Raw genomic sequence first — 19,087 nt, forward strand, 5'->3', positions numbered from 1 at the left:
CGAAACGTTTTGAACACTCTTCTTCAAAGAACTTGTAGATCGAAACGTTTCGAACTCATTTTCTTCAAAAATGTCAAAATCGAACGGTTCGAACAACTTTCTTCAGAAAAATAGCCAGATCAAAGTGTTTTGTGTCTGTTCTATGATAATTTGTGATTTGATTCATAGCTTATGGTCCAAAATCATGTTTGATGTGTGAAAGTCATAAGAGAATCCATGAGAGAACGAGAGAGAACGAGAGAGTCTGAAGAGAAGAAAGAGAAACCTAGGTTTGGAATGAAATTAGACCGGTCCCTACGTTTTTATAAGAGTGTGAACCAGACCGGTTCGTTTGAACCAGTTTGGTTCACCTTCAGACCAGTCTTTCCTACGTTTTTCGCCGTTTGATTCGCTAGGTGGTGACGTGTGCGGCCTAGATTCATTCCTATTGTGCACTTGATCTGTGTTACCATGCGCCTTTCAATATAGACCCTTAGATCTAGGGTTTTCATGGGGCTGGATCAATCCAACGCTCTCAGTGCATTTGGATAGTCCAGGATCCATCAAGACCTTGGGCCTGGGTCGTTTCCTTGGGTTTTCTGGGTTTTTGCTTGCTTTCTTGCTATTTGACACACTGTTTTGCTTTTTTTCACCTCTGTTCATGATCAAAATTACTTGAAAAATTCTACAAATTTTTGTACATGTTTCTATTAATTTTTGTGGTGTTTTTATGCATTTTGTTTACTTAAAATCTTGATGAAAAATACTATTGCATTTCCTTGCTTTATTTCTTTGTCTTTTTGTGAAGATCCATGAAAATTTTGTCTAATCCTATTTCAAATTCTTGATAATTGTTTGTGATACATGTTAGATGATTTTGTGGGTTTATTGCTACTGTTTGTGTTTGATTTTACTGCACGTATGTGAATCTTGATTAGTTACTTAGCTTACAAGTCATTGTGTAGTTAAATAATGCAAATATGCTTAAAATTTGTTTTAAGTTGCCAAGTAAATCATGTTGCCTTAATTCCCATTCCAAGACCTGATTCTAAACCTTTAAAAATGTATTGGAATGTGAGAATTATAGGTCGTATGGTTCTTGCACTCTATGAACCAATTTTAACCATGTTTGCACTCATTTTCTATCCTTTATGTTCTAGTGTTTCTCTTGCTTCATTTCCTTTGATATTGTCATGTGCTACTAACTCCTTTCATTTTACGTTTCATCATTTCATAAGCATCTCCATTTCATCCCATATTCATCTCTATTTCTTTCTTGCAATTTAATTTGTACCAAAGTTAGAATGTAAACACTTAGGAGTTTTGTAATATTTTTCCTTCATGCACTTTTAATTTTCTTGGCAAAGAGGCCATAGAATGTATCTAGGGTATGATGTAAAGGACAATGGACTCTAATAATGTACACCGACACAAACACCGACACATGCACACACATCACTATAATATAGCTAGGATATGCATGTTTAGATGTATGTTTAGGATTGTATGTTTAGATGAATGCCAAGGACTTATACTTAGAAAAAACCAATTTTCCAAACAAATGTGAACAACTTCACTCAAGCATTTTTCATAATAAACCTTGGGGTCAAAACCCCATTGAATTTTCCTTTTATTTTCTTAATCAAATTTCAACAAATTTTAATCATACTTTGACTTGTTTTTGCAAATAACTAATTACACCTCACCTTTTCATAAATCTCATGCCCTTGAGGCCTCTTTCTATTCTTCAAAACCCATTTTCAAACTTAAAATCAACCAACAAAGACAAAAACATTTTTTGAAAGAGAACTACGGTGGATTTGATCCCTTAAACGGGTACGTAGGCAAGGAACAAAATTCCTTCAATTCAACTAAAATAAAAATCCAAAAACATTCTTCTCCCTCCAATTCTTCACTTAGAATACTTTTAGGTTTAAATAAACACTTTCAAAATAGCATTTAAAAAATAGAGCGCGCGCGTAGAAATTAAAGACGGTTCCTATAGGATACTATAGTCGTTATGGGTGCCTAACACCTTCCCGTAGCGAAAACAACTCCCGGACCTCGATTCTCAAGGGTTTTGCTTACTTTTTCCCTTCCCAAGAAAAAATAAGATATCACCGGTTTAAAAGGTTCAAACGTGATCAATGTTTGACACCCGAAAACCAAGATAAAACAGCTGGCGACTCCGCTGGGGGGTATTCGAGAGTTACGCCTAGTCTTTATTTCCACGCTTGCGCTTGTATTTTTACTTGCTTCTTTTACTTGCTTTCCTATGTGAATAAATGTTTAAATTCTTGCAAACGTGTGGGGTGAGAATATCAAAAGTCCTGCACCCGGGCTGAGTGAACTTAGGATTTAGGAGGGATATAATCGACAATTCATTCCGGGGGTTGCCTCGTGTTTTGGATTATGCGATCAATCCCACATAGCTGAGGCATTTTGGGGGTGATGTTGTCGGCGCGTGTTGTCGCGTTTAGGCACTTTGCTTCTAATTGTTCTATGACACTATGAACCGTAGATAACCAAACCCATCCATGGCCATTTTCTAGGACGTAGTGCGGAGGCTAAACCGAGTGTTGTCTCGAATTTTAGTCGTCACGCGATACTACACTCAAGTTAGACCTTCCACGGATAATCATGGAGCGAGTGTTGTCTCGTGACACCGTGATATACGTCGGAGAGGTTGCAACTTGGGAACCTTTTTAGAACCCGGTTACTATTATCCTAAAGCCCTAGATTCACCGGACGCCGTGTCCACCCATGACTCCTCGACTTTGAACTTCACCCACCATGTTTTCTCCGAACTTGAACATAATCATGCATTCATGCATACATGCATTCGTGCATAAACCTTTTGTCATGCATTGTTATCGAAGGGCTTAGACAAGTTGAATTTGTAAACATTGTAGGAATGAAGATGACTAAGTCCTACAAGTTCAAGGAAGTGGATTTGGCTAGTTTGAGAGATTTGGCACTCAAGATCGAGGATCCGACCGGTTTCCGACACCGTTATGGGGCTTTACTTCCTATTCTCCATACTAATGTGGATGAGAAGCTTGTGCACACTCTAGTGCAATTCTATGATCCGAAGTATCGGTGCTTTACTTTCCCCGACTTTCAGTTGGTGCCTACTCTAGAGGCTTATTCTTCTTTGATGGATCTGTCTATTGCTAAGGGGATACCTTTCTCAGGACTTGAGCCTCCTCTTACTCCATTGGTTATTGCTAAGGATCTCTATCTCAGGACCACCGATGTCTCCAAGAATCTTGTCACTAAAGCACGCATCCGAGGGTTCACTTCAGAGTATCTTTTTGGGAAAGCCAACCTCAATACCACTTGTCAGGACACTCTTGAAGCTATTCTTGCACTTCTCATCTATGGGCTTGTTCTCTTTCCGAATCTTGATGGCTTCGTGGACATGAATGCTATTATGATCTTCCACTCCAAGAATCCGGTCCCTACTTTGCTGGCCGACACATACCATGCTATTCACGATCGTTCTAACAAAGGTCGTGGATACATTCTTTGTTGTGTGCCTCTCCTCTATAGGTGGTTTATTTCACACCTTCCGCAGTCTTTCCACGACAATCCGAGGAATTGGTCTATTTCACAGAGGATTATGGCTCTCACTCCTAATGAAGTGGTTTGGCTCACTCCAGCTTCTAGAGTCAAGGAAATTATCTTTGGTGGTGGAAAGTTTCTTAATGTACCTCTTCTTGGTACCCGGGGTGGAATCAACTATAACCCGGAGCTTGCTTTGCGACAATTTGGTTTCCCGATGAAAGATAAGCCCATCAATCTTGCTACGGCCCCTTACTTCTTTCAATACTCCAATGCTCCCACCGGAATTAGAGAAGATTTCATGCAAGCTTGGACCAAGCTTCGGAAGAAAGAGGTAAAGCATATGGGTGTGAGGTCCGGTATCGCTCATGAGGCCTATACACAGTGGGTGATAAACCAAGCTGAGGAGATTGGTATGCCTTATCCCTCTATGAGATATGTGTCTGCAACTGTTCCTACCATGTCTTTGCCTCTACTCCCACCTACCCAGGAGATGTACCAGGAGCATCTAGCTATGGAGAGTCGGGAGAAGCATCAGTGGAGAGCTAGATACTATGAGGCTGAGAACTTGATCATGACTTTGGATGGAAAGGATGAGCAGCAGACTCATGAGGTCTTGACACTGAAGAAAGAGTTAGCTAAGGCTAAGAGGGAGATTGAAGAGAAAGATAGGTTGCTTATGAGAGACTCTAAGAAGGCTAGGGGTGCCCGTGACTTCTATGCACGATACTGCAGCTACGAGTCTGAGTCTGAGGATGATGCTTCCACTTCCTATGCTTGAGGATTTCCATTTGTTTACGTTGAAATCGTCTTGTAAAACTATATGTCGGTTGATTGTTTCCCGTTTATGTTAATTGTTGTTTAGTAATGTTTACAAGTTTCTAGTTTGTCTAAAACCCTTCGATAACCTAAAAAGAGTCTTTTTTGCATATGCATTAACACATTTCATGCATCATATGCATTCATTGGTCACAAAAAACTTCTCTCGTGCTCATTGCCTCCTGGTTTTGTCCGCCGCAGTCTGAAAAGTGGCTCGTACTCGCAAAGTCTACCAACCAGACAGAATTCATCAAACAAGATTTCACAAGAGAAGAATGATGGCTAACTTTGAAGAGGAAAATGCTCAGCTCCGTGCCGAATTGGCTGCTATGAAAGAAGACTTGGCTAAGGCTCATGACGCTATGTCCGCTATGATGGCTTCACAAGAACAACCAGCCACTTCTGTTCCAGTTACCGCTGAGGTGATTCCCTCTATCCCACTGTCTACTGTGACTACTGATGCTCGTTTTGTTATGCCCAACGGCCGTCCTTATGGCCTCTCAGCTTACTACTCTCCTAATACTGCTGCTGGTGTCTCTGGTGTTGCTGGTCAAGGACAGATTCCTGTGTCTACTGCTATGCCTCAAGTAACCACTGTTGTTACCGACCCTATTGTACACACTGTGCAACAGGTGATTGATGTTGATACTCCGCGTGGACAAGATCCCGCAATGGAAGCTATGAAGAGACAGTTAAGGGAGTTGGCTGGAGAACTCCGCGAGGTCAAGGCTAGCCGAGGAAACAATGGTGCTCCTGCTAAAGCTCGTGATCTATGCTTGGTATCCCGATTCGAGGTTCCTAAGAAATTCAAAGAGCCAGAATTTGACAAGTACAATGGGACTTCTTGCCCACATAACCATGTTATCCGATATGTCCGAAAGATGGCTAACTACGCCGACAATGACGCACTGATGATCCATTGCTTCCAGAGTAGCTTGACAGATGATGCAGCAGATTGGTACACTAGTCTGAGCAAAGATAACATCCATACCTTTGAGGAACTCGCTGCTGCTTTCGAAGGTCAATATGAGTTCAATACCCGTCTGAGGCCAAATAGGGACTCTCTCAAGGCCCTATCTCAGAAATCAGATGAAACCTTTCGAGAATATGCTCAGAGGTGGAGAGGGGCAGCTGCCCGTGTCTCTCCCCGACTTGATGAGGAAGAATTAACGCAGACATTCCTGAAGACTCTGAAGAAGGAATATAAGGAGAGAATGATAGTCTCTGCTCCGAACAACTTCGCTGATATGGTTACAATGGGAACTCGCCTAGAGGAGGCTGTCCGAGATGGTATTATTGTCCTTGAGAAGGGTGAATCTTCAAACAGCGCACCAAAGAAGTATGGTAACGGTCATCACAAGAGGAAAGAATCTGACGTAGGAATGGTGTCTGGTAACCCATCTGCAGCTGCTACACAATTACCTCTGCCTTATCACTACATGCAATACTCTCAACACCCTTTCTTCCCACCATTTTATCAGCAATATCTTCTACCACCGGGTCAACCACCAATGCCCGTCAATGCTATCCCTCAGCAAACACAACAACAGCCTCCTGCTCAACAGCAACGGCAGCAACAGCAGGGTCCCCGACCCAAACCTTCTTTTCCACCAATACCAATGCGGTATGGTGAGCTGCTCCCAACTCTGCTGGCAAAGGGACACTGCGTCACTAGACCAGGCAAGCCTCCGCCTAATCCATTGCCTCCCAGGTTCCGACAGGACTTAACATGTGAATTCCATCAGGGTGCTCAAGGCCACGATGTTGAAGGTTGCTTTGCTCTGAAATATATTGTGAAAGACCTGATAGAAAAGGGACGGTTGACTTTTGAGAATAGTGTTCCTCATGTCCTTGACAATCCGCTTCCGAACCATGCTGCTGTTAATATGATTGAGGCTTTTGAAGGGGTCCCCGTTCCTCAAGAGGATCCCATGTTGGATGTCCGCAATGTTGTTACTCCCTTGGTGCCATTACATGTCAAACTTTGCCAGGCTTCTTTGTTCAATCATGATCATGCTTCCTGCTTAGGATGTCTTCAGAATTCCATGGGCTGTTGTGTGGTGCAAAGTGATATTCAGAGCCTGATGGATGACAAGTACTTGATTGCCAGCGACGTATGTGTGATTGTGCCAGTGTTCCATGACTCCCCTGTTGAAAGTGTATCTCAGATGAGAAATGTTGAGCCTTTGGTGATCAGGCTACCTGGTCCGGTATCTTATACCTCTACCAAAGCAATTCCCTACAAATACAATGCAACCATGGTTGAAAACGGGGTGGAGGTGCCTCTGATATCCCCAGCTACAGTTGACAATGTTGCCGGTGAAATTACAACTCTGAGAAGTGGAAAGATCCGTCCACCCTTGTTTCAAAAGAAGGTGGTGACACCTATTGCCACAATAACACCACCAGTTGCTCCTCCTGTTGACAAGAACACCGGCCCAGCAGGCCAATCTATTGAAGAGTCCAATCTGGACGAAATCCTGAGGCTTATCAAGAAAAGTGACTATAAGATTGTTGACCAGCTGCTACAAACCCCATCAAAGATATCCATCTTGTCTCTACTTATGAGCTCAGAAGCTCACAGGAAGGTGTTAATGAAGATACTGGAGCAAGCTTATGTTGACCACGAAGTCTCTGTGGATCAATTTGATGGGATAGTGAGTAATATTACTGCCTGCAACAACTTGGGGTTTGGTGACGATGAGCTCCCCGAAGCAAGGAAGCACCACAACTTGGCTCTACACATCTCGGTGCACTGTGGGTCTGATATGATATCTAACGTTTTGGTGGACACTGGATCATCGTTGAATGTAATGCCTGAGTCCACATTAAGACAACTGAGCCATCATGGAATCTCCTTGAGGGGGAGTAGCTATCTGGTTAAGGCTTTCGACGGATCACGCAAGGATGTTCTCGGGGAGGTAGACTTGCCAATTACCATTGGTCCAGAGACATTCCAAGTTACTTTCCAAGTCATGGATATCAATGCTTCCTACAGTTGTTTCCTCGGAAGACCATGGATCCATGACGCTGGAGCGGTAACTTCCACTTTGCATCAGAAGCTCAAGTTCATGAGGAATGGTAAGATTGTCACTGTGCATGGTGAGGAAGCATATCTAGTTAGCCAGGTATCATCGTTCTCTTGTGTTGAAGCAGGGTCCGCTGAAGGGACGTCGTTTCAAGGCTTGACTGTTGAGGGTGCAGAGCCCCGGAGGGCTGGTGCTAGCATGGCTTCACTGAAGGACGCCCAGAAGGCTGTTCAAGCAGGGCAAGCTGCTGGCTGGGGCAAAGTGATTCAGATCTTGGAAAACAAACGTAAAGAGGGCCTTGGATTCTCCCCGACATCTGCTGTTTCAAAGGGAACCTTTTACAGTGCTGGGTTCATCAATGCTATTACTGAAGATGATGCTGAAGGTAGTCACGTGCCTACATTTGTTGTACCAGGAGGCACTGTGAGAAATTGGGAGGCCATTGATGTTCCCTTAGTCATGCATGCTTCCATGTAATGTGTCTTGTTGCTCATGTTTTCTTGTTTTCAAAATAACAATCCTTTCGCTCTGCCCAAGGTGAAAGTGATATCATTGTAAGGGCGTGTTTGTTTCGGCATTGCCGTTATCAATAAAAGTTGTCGTCTTTCTCACGACTCTTTGTTTTTTACTTTTTAGTGCCTTTTCCTTGGAAATAATGGTAATGCCAGAAAAAACCAAAACATCTGTTTTTTTTCTTATTAATTTCAAAAATCTGCATGAAAAACTTTTTCTAAAATCATCCCAATCATATTATGCAGATTGAACCATAATAAACCCATTGAACACAGTGACCCTATGGTTCCTCCAAATTTTGAATTCCCTGTATATGAAGCTGGAGATGAGGATGGTGATGAAGAGATACCGTATGAGATCACTCGACTGCTTGAGCAGGAAAGAAGAGCCATTCAGCCTCACCAGGAAGAGATTGAACTCATCAACCTGGGTACTGAAGAGAACAAGCGAGAGATCAAGATTGGTGCTGCACTTGAGCCAGAAGTGAAAAGGAAGATTACTCAGCTTCTCCATGATTATCCAGATGTCTTTGCATGGTCCTATGAAGATATGCCGGGTCTAGATCCCAAGATTGTGGAACATCGGATACCGACAAGACCTGAATGTCCTCCTGTCAAACAGAAATTGAGAAGGTCTCGTCCAGACATGGCTCTTAAGATCAAGGCTGAAGTACAGAAGCAAATTGATGCGGGTTTCCTCATGACAGCTGAATATCCTGAGTGGATTGCCAACATTGTGCCAGTGCCAAAGAAAGATGGGAAGGTTCGAATGTGTGTTGATTATAGAGATCTGAACAAAGCCAGTCCAAAAGATAACTTCCCATTGCCTCATATTGATGTGCTTGTTGACAGTACTGCTCAATCCAAAGTGTTCTCCTTTATGGATGGTTTCTCTGGTTATAATCAAATACGAATGTCTCCTGAAGATAGAGAAAAGACGTCCTTCATCACTCCGTGGGGGACGTTCTGTTACAAAGTGATGCCATTCGGCTTGATAAACGCTGGTGCTACCTATCAAAGGGGTATGACCACTCTGTTTCATGATATGATTCACAAAGAGATTGAAGTATATGTTGATGATATGATTGTGAAATCAAGTGATGAAGAGCAGCATGTTGTGTATTTGAAAAAGATGTTTGAAAGATTAAGAAAGTACAAGCTGCGGTTGAATCCTAACAAATGCACATTCGGTGTACGATCTGGAAAGTTGCTAGGCTTCATTGTCAGCCAGAGAGGCATTGAAGTTGATCCTGACAAAGTCCGAGCCATTAGAGAGATGCCGGCCCCTCAAACTGAGAAGCAAGTCAGAGGTTTCCTCGGACGTCTGAATTATATTTCAAGATTTATATCTCACATGACTACTACTTGTGGTCCAATTTTCAAATTGCTCAGAAAGAATCAGCCTGTTGTATGGAATGATGAATGTCAAGAAGCTTTTGATAGCATTAAAGAATACTTGTTGGAACCACCTATCCTCGTCCCACCAGTGGAAGGAAGGCCTTTGATTATGTATCTGTCAGTGTTGGATGATTCAGTGGGTTGTGTTCTCGGTCAGCAAGATGAGACTGGTAAGAAAGAGCATGCCATCTACTATCTGAGCAAGAAGTTCACCGACTGTGAGACTCGGTATACAATGCTTGAAAAGACATGTTGTGCCTTAGCTTGGGCTGCCAAACGCCTGCGTCATTATATGGTGAATCATACAACTTGGTTGATATCCCGAATGGATCCAATCAAGTACATCTTTGAAAAGCCTGCTGTTACTGGAAAGATCGCACGTTGGCAAATGTTGTTGTCTGAATATGATATTGTGTACAAAGCTCAGAAAGCAATCAAAGGAAGTGTCCTTGCTAAGCATCTTGCTTGTCAACCTCTTGATGATTACCAGCCAATTAAATTTGATTTCCCTGATGAAGAAGTTATGTATTTGAAGGCGAAAGACTGTGAAGAACCACTGATCAATGAAGGGCCGGACCCGAATAGCAAATGGGGATTGGTGTTTGATGGTGCTGTTAATGTTTATGGTAAGGGAATTGGCGCCATCATTGTAACTCCTCAGGGGCACCACATTCCTTTCACCGCTCGAATAACCTTTGACTGCACAAACAACATAGCCGAATATGAAGCATGCATCTTGGGCATTGAAGAAGCCCTCGATCTGAGAATTAAGCACCTTGACATCTATGGAGATTCTGCACTTGTTATTAATCAAATAAAAGGTGAATGGGAGACTCATCATGAGAAGCTGATTCCTTACCGTGACTATGCAAGACGTCTATTGACATACTTTACCAAGGTCGAGCTGCACCATATCCCTCGGGATGAAAACCAGATGGCTGATTCTCTCGCTACTTTGTCTTCCATGTTTCGTGTGAATCACTGGAATGATGTGCCTGTGATCAAGGTGCAACGTCTTGATAGACCCGCTCATGTGTTTACCATTGAAAATATGCCAGATCAGGCTAAGGAAGATGTGAATGATAAAAAGCCTTGGTATTACAACATCAAACAATTCCTGCAGAATCGAGAATATCCACCTGGTGCTTCCAACAGAGATAAAAAGACCTTGAGACGATGGGCTAGCAAATTCCTTCTGGACGGAGAAATCCTATACAAGAGGAACTATGACATGGTCTTGTTGAGATGTGTTGACAAACAAGAAGCTGAGAAATTGATGCATGATGTACATGATGGTACCTTTGGGACCCATGCTTCGGGTCACGCCATGTCAAGAAAATTGTTAAGAGCCGGCTATTACTGGATAACTATGGAACGTGACTGCAACAGACATGCCAAAAGATGCCACAAATGTCAAGTTTATGCTAACAAGATTCATGTGCCTCCACATGCTCTCAATGTTATCTCTTCCCCATGGCCTTTCTCAATGTGGGGCATTGACATGATCGGAAGAATTGAACCGAAGGCTTCCAATGGACATCGTTTCATCCTAGTGGCAATTGACTATTTCACTAAGTGGGTTGAAGCTGCTTCCTATGCAAATGTGACCAAGCAAGTGGTAGTGAAGTTTATCAAGAATAACATCATCTGTCGATATGGTGTTCCCAACAAGATCATCACTGACAATGGTTCCAATCTGAACAATAGTATGATGCAAGCTTTATGTGAAGAATTCAAAATTGAACATCACAACTCTTCTCTTTATAGACCTCAGATGAATGGTGCAGTTGAGGCCGCTAACAAGAATATCAAGAAGATTGTTCAGAAGATGGTCACTACTTACAAGGACTGGCATGAAATGCTACCTTTCGCCCTGCATGGTTACCGTACTACAGTACGCAGTTCAACCGGGGCAACTCCTTTCTCTTTGGTGTATGGTATGGAAGCAGTTCTCCCTCTGGAAGTGGAGATTCCATCTCTTCGAGTGATCATGGAAGCAAAGTTGACTGAGGCTGAATGGTGTCAAAGTCGGTATGATCAATTGAATCTGATTGAAGAGAAACGTATGGATGCTATGACTCATGGACAGTTGTATCAAGTGCGAATGAAGAATGCTTTTGACAAGAAAATCCGACCTCGAGAATTCAAGGAAGGCGAACTTGTATTGAAAAGAAGAATAAGTCAGCAACCCGACCCAAGGGGCAAGTGGACACCTAACTATGAAGGTCCTTATGTTGTCAAGAAGGCTTTCTCTGGTGGTGCTTTGATTCTTACACACATGGATGGTGTTGAACTCCCAAATCCTGTTAATGCCGATATAGTCAAGAAATACTTTGTCTAGAAAGAAAAGAACAGCGTGGTAGGTCGAAAACCCGAAAGGGCGGCCTAGGCAAAAATGCGCTTCCCGGTGGATCGAAAACCCGAAAGGGCGATCCAGGCAAAAGTTAGGGACAAAAAATGAATATGAAAGAGCTCGCTGAGATTGTACACAACTCAGGCAAGAATGAGCGCCTCGATGAGCCGAAAACCCGAAAGGGCGGTTCATGCAAAAATGAGGTCAATAAAAGACAAGTAACTATATCTGGCAAATCACCATCACCCCTTGGGGCATCTGCAACTGTCAATGATCTTCTTCATCAGAGGCTTCTGTACTTGTGAATTCAAAATTTCTATGAAATGTAGCGGTCATCGTGTTCAATGTACCACCAACCAATAAAATTACCATTTTCCAAGCTTTGTAAATCCGTGAAGTCATGCCTTCGGATGACTCTCACTCTCTTACATCAATTTGAGCCTTTCTATTGTTTGAAATTCTATTTTTTCTTTCTACTTTCAATGCTATATACAAAATGTTTTCTTTCTATTTGATCATGTCAATGTCTGAAGCAAACATCTTTTGAAAATTGAAAAATCTTTTTCTGGCTATTTTGAAAGCAAACCTGAGCAACAGGGTACATTTCAATGAAACATGCATGAATAAATGAATATCAATGTCTATTTCAATACATGTCACAAGCAGGTTACTCCCCGGGATGATCTGTGGTCAATGGCAAGAATGAAAAACAGAATGAAAATGAAAAAATGAAAAAATGAAAATGAAAAGCTCGCTAAGTTGAAGACCCGAAAGGGCGGCTTAGGCAAAAATGAGCACCCCGCTGATTGACAACCTATGAAGGCAATTCAGGCAAAAATGGGGCAATGAAAAGAATATTTATTCCCCGGTGAATCGAAAACCCGAAAGGGCGGTTCAGGCAAAAATGGGGATTGAAAATGAAAAATGAAAGAATGAAGTATTGAAAAAGCATTGACCACAGATGCGAACATCCAATGTTTACCCAGCACTGACACGCCTAGCAATGGCGACCTGTATCCAAGAACCCTTCAAGGGTCTATCCTTTACAAGTTTTATTGCCCTCAGCCATGGTTTCGATACGTCTCTCAACGACGGTCTTTTCCAAAGAGGTTTTCCCCTGTGAATATGTTGCAGCACGAGCCACTACGTGCCCAATCTTCCAATGTTTCGTCTGCCTTTGTGAAGCTTCTCTGTCCAACTGCCAATCAATCATGCATTCCAAGCATTCATACATGCATAATCATGCATTTTATGTGCTCATACATCCAATAATCTTGCTATACCATACATACGTGTTGCATATCCAACTGTCAACTGTCAAATTCAATTTCAATTTCAATTCCAATTCCACTGTCAAATCCAATCATGTCAACTGTCAAATTCGAAGCAATCTCAATTTCAATGTCAACTGTCAAATTCGAAGCAATCTCAATTTCAATTTCAATTCGAAGCAATTTCCAATCTCCAATTTCAATTCCAATTTCAATTCCAATCTCAATGACAATCTCCAATGCCAATGTCAATGTCAATATCCAATGTCAATATCAATGTCAATGTCAATGTCAATTCCAATTCCAATGACAATATCCAATGTCAATGTCAATTTTCAATCCAATTTCAATCCAATTCCAATGTCAATTTCAACTCTCAATCCAATGTCTATGTCTATGTCTATGCTCAATCTCAATTCTCAACCTACAATCTCTCTTTCAATGTCAACTTTCAATTCAAATCGATGTCAATTTACTCTCAATTTACTCTTGGGCCAACAAAAATGGTCATGTCTATTTGCAAATCAGGTCAATGACAATTTACCCTCAATTGGTATCTTGTTAAACCAGACTCTCAATTTGTATCTTGTTACTGGTCAAGTGCCAAGTTCGATCCAAAAAAGAACCACTTGTACCTGCTCATACACCTATGCTTCCGGACAAACGGCAAGTTCGATTTGAAGAACAGTTTGTACCCAGCTCATGCTCTGTTATCGGTCAGACGGCAAGTTCAATTTGAAGAACAGTTTGAACCCAGCTTATGCTTCGTCATCGGTCAAACGACAAGTTCGTTCTAAGAGAACAGTCTGCACCCTCCCACATGACGTGGTGATAATCCAACAAGCAAGTTCGATCCAAAGAAACAGCTTGTATCAACCCTTTTGCCTATGTCTCCAGCCAAACAGCCAGTTCAATCCCAAAGAACAGTTTGTGTCTGCCTACCTGTTTGTATTTTCGACCAAGTGTCAAGTTCGATCCAAAGAACAGCTCGTATCTGCCTATGTGTCTATGTTTCCGGTCAAGTGCCAAGTTCAATCCCAAGAACAGCTTGCACCTATCTCTTGTTTTGTATTCCTTGGTCAAGTGACTAGTTCGACCCAAAGAGCAGCTTGTACCTTACTTTCTATCCCTGGTTTGTCTACCCTGACAGTGTCTATCTGAATCCCCAGTGACATGATAGGTTCCATAGACTCCAGTTGTTTGTCTTGCATTCATAATCAAAATGATGCATGGCATTCATATTTTTGAAACTCTGAAAACGTATTTTTATGTCCAAAAGCAGTGCAAATGTTAATATTTAAGTATCTTCGTCCCGTCAACCCAAAGACTTCGTCTCTTGACTCTCCGGACAAAGAAACTTAAATAGGGGCAGCTGTTATACCCTAATTTTGGACCTAAAAATACTAACTCAATTCTTCTTTTCTTGTATTTCAAGCCATTTGATATATCTCTGATCAATTGCATCTTTCTCTGTGTTTTATTTCAATGTTATTTGCAAAATTTACATGCAAGGGCATTTTAGTCATTTCCTATGTCAAAATTTCTTTCCATCTTTAAAAATTTGTTTGAGTCCTTTCAAATAGTTTGAATAAGTCTTCATTTCCTTCTATGTCAAAATCCATTTCAAAATTTGCATGAGAAGTCATTTTTATGCCAGTTTTGCCCCTAGGGGCATTTTGGTCATTTCAAGTGTCAAAACTCTGTTCAAATCCTAAAAGTTATCTCTGAGTTTTTTAATTTTGCTTGTATAAGTCTTTGCTTCAATTTCTTGTAAAAAAATCCATTTTAAAAAGTGTGCATCTGAGTCATTTACAGCTGTTTTAGCCCCAGGGGCATTTTGGTCATTTCACACGAAATTTCGGCAGAGAGAGGTTACTTTAAAGTACCTCATTTAGGCCATTGGTTCGTTTTAGTCCGTTTTGCCAAATTTTAGACGTTTCACTTTACGTTTAGTCAAATTATCATTTTTTATTTTCAATTTTATTTTTAGTTTTTTTTTTTTTTAAGTCCAAAGTGTCCAAAATTGCATTCAAGTCCCTTTTAGTTTTCTTTTTAGGCCTTAATTTCGCATTTTTGCATAAATGGTCCTTTTTACTTCAACTTTCTTCTTTAAGTCTTTTTTTTAAATTGCAATTAAGTCCTCTTTTCCCTTTTGCAGTTTTGTCCCTTTGGTTTTTTAATTTGCAGAATGGTCCTCCAACCTTCAAAAATTGCAAAAAGGCCCAGAATTCAGAATTTGTCCAAAGACGAATTAGTTACAAGTCCAGAACAGGTGGCAAGCTTTCATTGGCCACCAAGGCCACTTGGCAGCCTATAAAAGGAGCCAATTCATCAATGCAGTAACAGAATCCATACACAACGTGCCAAATCAGCACAAACACTCTTTCGTTTCTCTCTCTTCCCCCAAACAAATCAAAATCCTAACCGTTTCTCAAGAACACAAAGAACATGATGAAGAACCCTAGAATTTCAGAACGAGAAATTGAATCGAATTGAAGTGAAATTACAGCAATTCTCAGAGATTCATATTCGAATCTTCATCATCGAATTGAAAAACTGCAATTCAAGCACAATTTCAAAGAAATTGTACGATCACAGTTCGAAGAGAGTGAGAAGAAGAGGAATTGAAGCAAGATCACAGTTCGAAGAAAAGGAAGATCAAAACACCGATTTATTTTCGGTTTCGAAGCCTACCAGAAGAATTCAAAGCTGCGTGGATCATTTTTTGTTCGAATCTCCGAATCAAATTCAGGTAATCATCCAAACTTCTTCGTTTTTCATCGCAAAAAGCTCAACGAAGGCTTACAATCACAAATAAACGGTGAATCGAAGAAAGATTTTGGAAAAGATTCGAAGGAGTTCGAAACAAAACCCTAAAAATGCAGATCGTTCAAGATTTACCGTTTATTTCATAAACCTAGTTTCAAATCCATGATTAATGAAGAAAGTAGTTCGAATTAGGGTTTTGATTCAGAAAAATTCGAAAAGAAAGTTGAAACCCTAAAAAACCGTAAAGATCCAAAATCAAACCTGTGTAAAACATGAAGATCGAAACGTTTTGAACACTCTTCTTCAAAGAACTTGTAGATCGAAACGTTTCGAACTCATTTTCTTCAAAAATGTCAAAATCGAACGGTTCGAACAACTTTCTTCAGAAAAATAGCCAGATCAAAGTGTTTTGTGTCTGTTCTATGATAATTTGTGATTTGATTCATAGCTTATGGTCCAAAATCATGTTTGATGTGTGAAAGTCATAAGAGAATCCATGAGAGAACGAGAGAGAACGAGAGAGTCTGAAGAGAAGAAAGAGAAACCTAGGTTTGGAATGAAATTAGACCGGTCCCTACGTTTTTATAAGAGTGTGAACCAGACCGGTTCGTTTGAACCAGTCTGGTTCACCTTCAGACCAGTCTTTCCTACGTTTTTCGCCGTTTGATTCGCTAGGTGGTGACGTGTGCGGCCTAGATTCATTCCTATTGTGCACTTGATCTGTGTTACCATGCGCCTTTCAATATAGACCCTTAGATCTAGGGTTTTCATGGGGCTGGATCAATCCAACGCTCTCAGTGCATTTGGATAGTCCAGGATCCATCAAGACCTTGGGCCTGGGTCGTTTCCTTGGGTTTTCTGGGTTTTTGCTTGCTTTCTTGCTATTTGACACACTGTTTTGCTTTTTTTCACCTCTGTTCATGATCAAAATTACTTGAAAAATTCTACAAATTTTTGTACATGTTTCTATTAATTTTTGTGGTGTTTTTATGCATTTTGTTTACTTAAAATCTTGATGAAAAATACTATTGCATTTCCTTGCTTTATTTCTTTGTCTTTTTGTGAAGATCCATGAAAATTTTGTCTAATCCTATTTCAAATTCTTGATAATTGTTTGTGATACATGTTAGATGATTTTGTGGGTTTATTGCTACTGTTTGTGTTTGATTTTACTGCACGTATGTGAATCTTGATTAGTTACTTAGCTTACAAGTCATTGTGTAGTTAAATAATGCAAATATGCTTAAAATTTGTTTTAAGTTGCCAAGTAAATCATGTTGCCTTAATTCCCATTCCAAGACCTGATTCTAAACCTTTAAAAATGTATTGGAATGTGAGAATTATAGGTCGTATGGTTCTTGCACTCTATGAACCAATTTTAACCATGTTTGCACTCATTTTCTATCCTTTATGTTCTAGTGTTTCTCTTGCTTCATTTCCTTTGATATTGTCATGTGCTACTAACTCCTTTCATTTCACGTTTCATCATTTCATAAGCATCTCCATTTCATCCCATATTCATCTCTATTTCTTTCTTGCAATTTAATTTGTACCAAAGTTAGAATGTAAACACTTAGGAGTTTTGTAATATTTTTCCTTCATGCACTTTTAATTTTCTTGGCAAAGAGGCCATAGAATGTATCTAAGGTATGATGTAAAGGACAATGGACTCTAATAATGTACACCGACACAAACACCGACACATGCACACACATCACTATAATATAGCTAGGATATGCATGTTTAGATGTATGTTTAGGATTGTATGTTTAGATGAATGCCAAGGACTTATACTTAGAAAAAACCAATTTTCCAAACAAATGTGAACAACTTCACTCAAGCATTTTTCATAATAAACCTTGGGGTCAAAACCCCATTGAATTTTCCTTTTATTTTCTTAATCAAATTTCAACAAATTTTAATCATACTTTGACTTGTTTTTGCAAATAACTAATTACACCTCACCTTTTCATAAATCTCATGCCCTTGAGGCCTCTTTCTATTCTTCAAAACCCATTTTCAAACTTAAAATCAACCAACAAAGACAAAAACATTTTTTGAAAGAGAACTACGGTGGATTTGATCCCTTAAACGGGTACGTAGGCAAGGAACAAAATTCCTTCAATTCAACTAAAATAAAAATCCAAAAACATTCTTCTCCCTCCAATTCTTCACTTAGAATACTTTTAGGTTTAAATAAACACTTTCAAAATAGCATTTAAAAAATAGAGCGCGCGCGTAGAAATTAAAGACGGTTCCTATAGGATACTATAGTCGTTATGGGTGCCTAACACCTTCCCGTAGCGAAAACAACTCCCGGACCTCGATTCTCAAGGGTTTTGCTTACTTTTTCCCTTCCCAAGAAAAAATAAGATATCACCGGTTTAAAAGGTTCAAACGTGATCAATGTTTGACACCCGAAAACCAAGATAAAACACATCTTTGATATCATGGAAATCAAAGAAACAATCAACAGTTTCTCGGTCTGAAGCAAAATATAGAGCTTTGGCAAGCCTTTCTTGTGTGCTTCAATGGTTGCATTACTTGTTTAAAGATTTGGGAGTCGAGTTTGATGCTCCTGCTATGGTGTATTGTGATAACAAATCGGCTATTTATCTCGCTCACTATCCTTCTTTCGATGAGCGGACAAAGCACATCGAAATCGATTGTCATGTTATTAGAGAACGCATTCAATCTGGTCTCATTCATCTTTTGCCAGTGTCTTCTTCTGCTCAACTAGCTGATGTTCTAACCAAACAATTATCACCTTCTGCATTTTCTGGTTTAATCTCCAAGCTTGGACTTTTGGACATCCATACTCCAGCTTGTGGGGCATATTACCTATAATTAATTGATAGCTACTGTTACATTGTAACCTTATATATTACCTCATAATTAGGATAGCTTCTGATATACTATAACCTTCTATATTACGTCATAATTAGTTGTTGTTACACTTTCTCTTTGATATAAATACCCTGTATAGCTACTGATCTATTGTACTATCAGTTTTACAGAAATAAGAAATTCTCTCTCACCCTTTCTCTTCTTATTCAATGCAATATTCACAATTATCACTAGTATTTCCATGGCATGTAAGCAAATTGTTTCTTTCGTTCAAATAGCTAATATTTCTAACCTCACTTATGTTCAAGGAGTTGCAAGTATTGAAAAGGAAGACCAGCAAAAAATTGATGTTGTTTCAAATGAGTTATGTAGTACATGTTTCCTTAGGGGTCGTGTGCTTTGCGAAGTCATTTCCTATTTATTTCCAACAAAAAAAAATATATTCATTAATTCAAATCGATAGAATACATGAGATACAATAATCGCTAAAAATGTAAAGTTGAATCTGCTAACAAACCACCTAAGTTCCTAGCATACAACGGAAAA

At 40.1% G+C, this 19,087-nt stretch overlaps 1 protein-coding gene across 1 annotated transcript; it reads left to right on the forward strand.

The window, feature by feature from the left end:
- The first annotated feature begins 4,640 nt into the window (after window positions 1–4,640).
- On the forward strand, window positions 4,641–18,541 carry LOC146907801 (uncharacterized). Its single transcript, XM_085729166.1, has 3 exons — window positions 4,641–4,976; window positions 5,091–6,782; window positions 18,158–18,541. The coding sequence occupies exons 1-3, from the start codon at window positions 4,641–4,643 to the stop codon at window positions 18,539–18,541; spliced, it is 2,412 nt and encodes an 803-aa protein (XP_085585292.1).
- The last annotated feature ends 546 nt before the right edge of the window (window positions 18,542–19,087 follow it).

Source organism: Medicago sativa, chromosome 7, assembly GCF_051527215.1.
Source record: "Medicago sativa cultivar Bolivia chromosome 7, Bolivia_mono, whole genome shotgun sequence".
Classification (NCBI taxonomy): Eukaryota; Viridiplantae; Streptophyta; class Magnoliopsida; order Fabales; family Fabaceae; genus Medicago; species Medicago sativa.

What these genes read in the sequence shown, in the direction of transcription:
- LOC146907801 (XM_085729166.1), top strand. Translation starts at nt 4,641, where the DNA reads ATGGCTAACTTTGAAGAGGAAAATGCTCAGCTCCGTGCCGAATTGGCT. An exon ending in CTGTTGTTACCGACCCTATT is followed by an intron (nt 4,977 to 5,090) that starts GTACACACTGTG and finishes CGCGAGGTCAAG; the next exon opens with GCTAGCCGAGGAAACAATGG. An exon ending in CACCACCAGTTGCTCCTCCT is followed by an intron (nt 6,783 to 18,157) that starts GTTGACAAGAAC and finishes TGGAAATCAAAG; the next exon opens with AAACAATCAACAGTTTCTCG.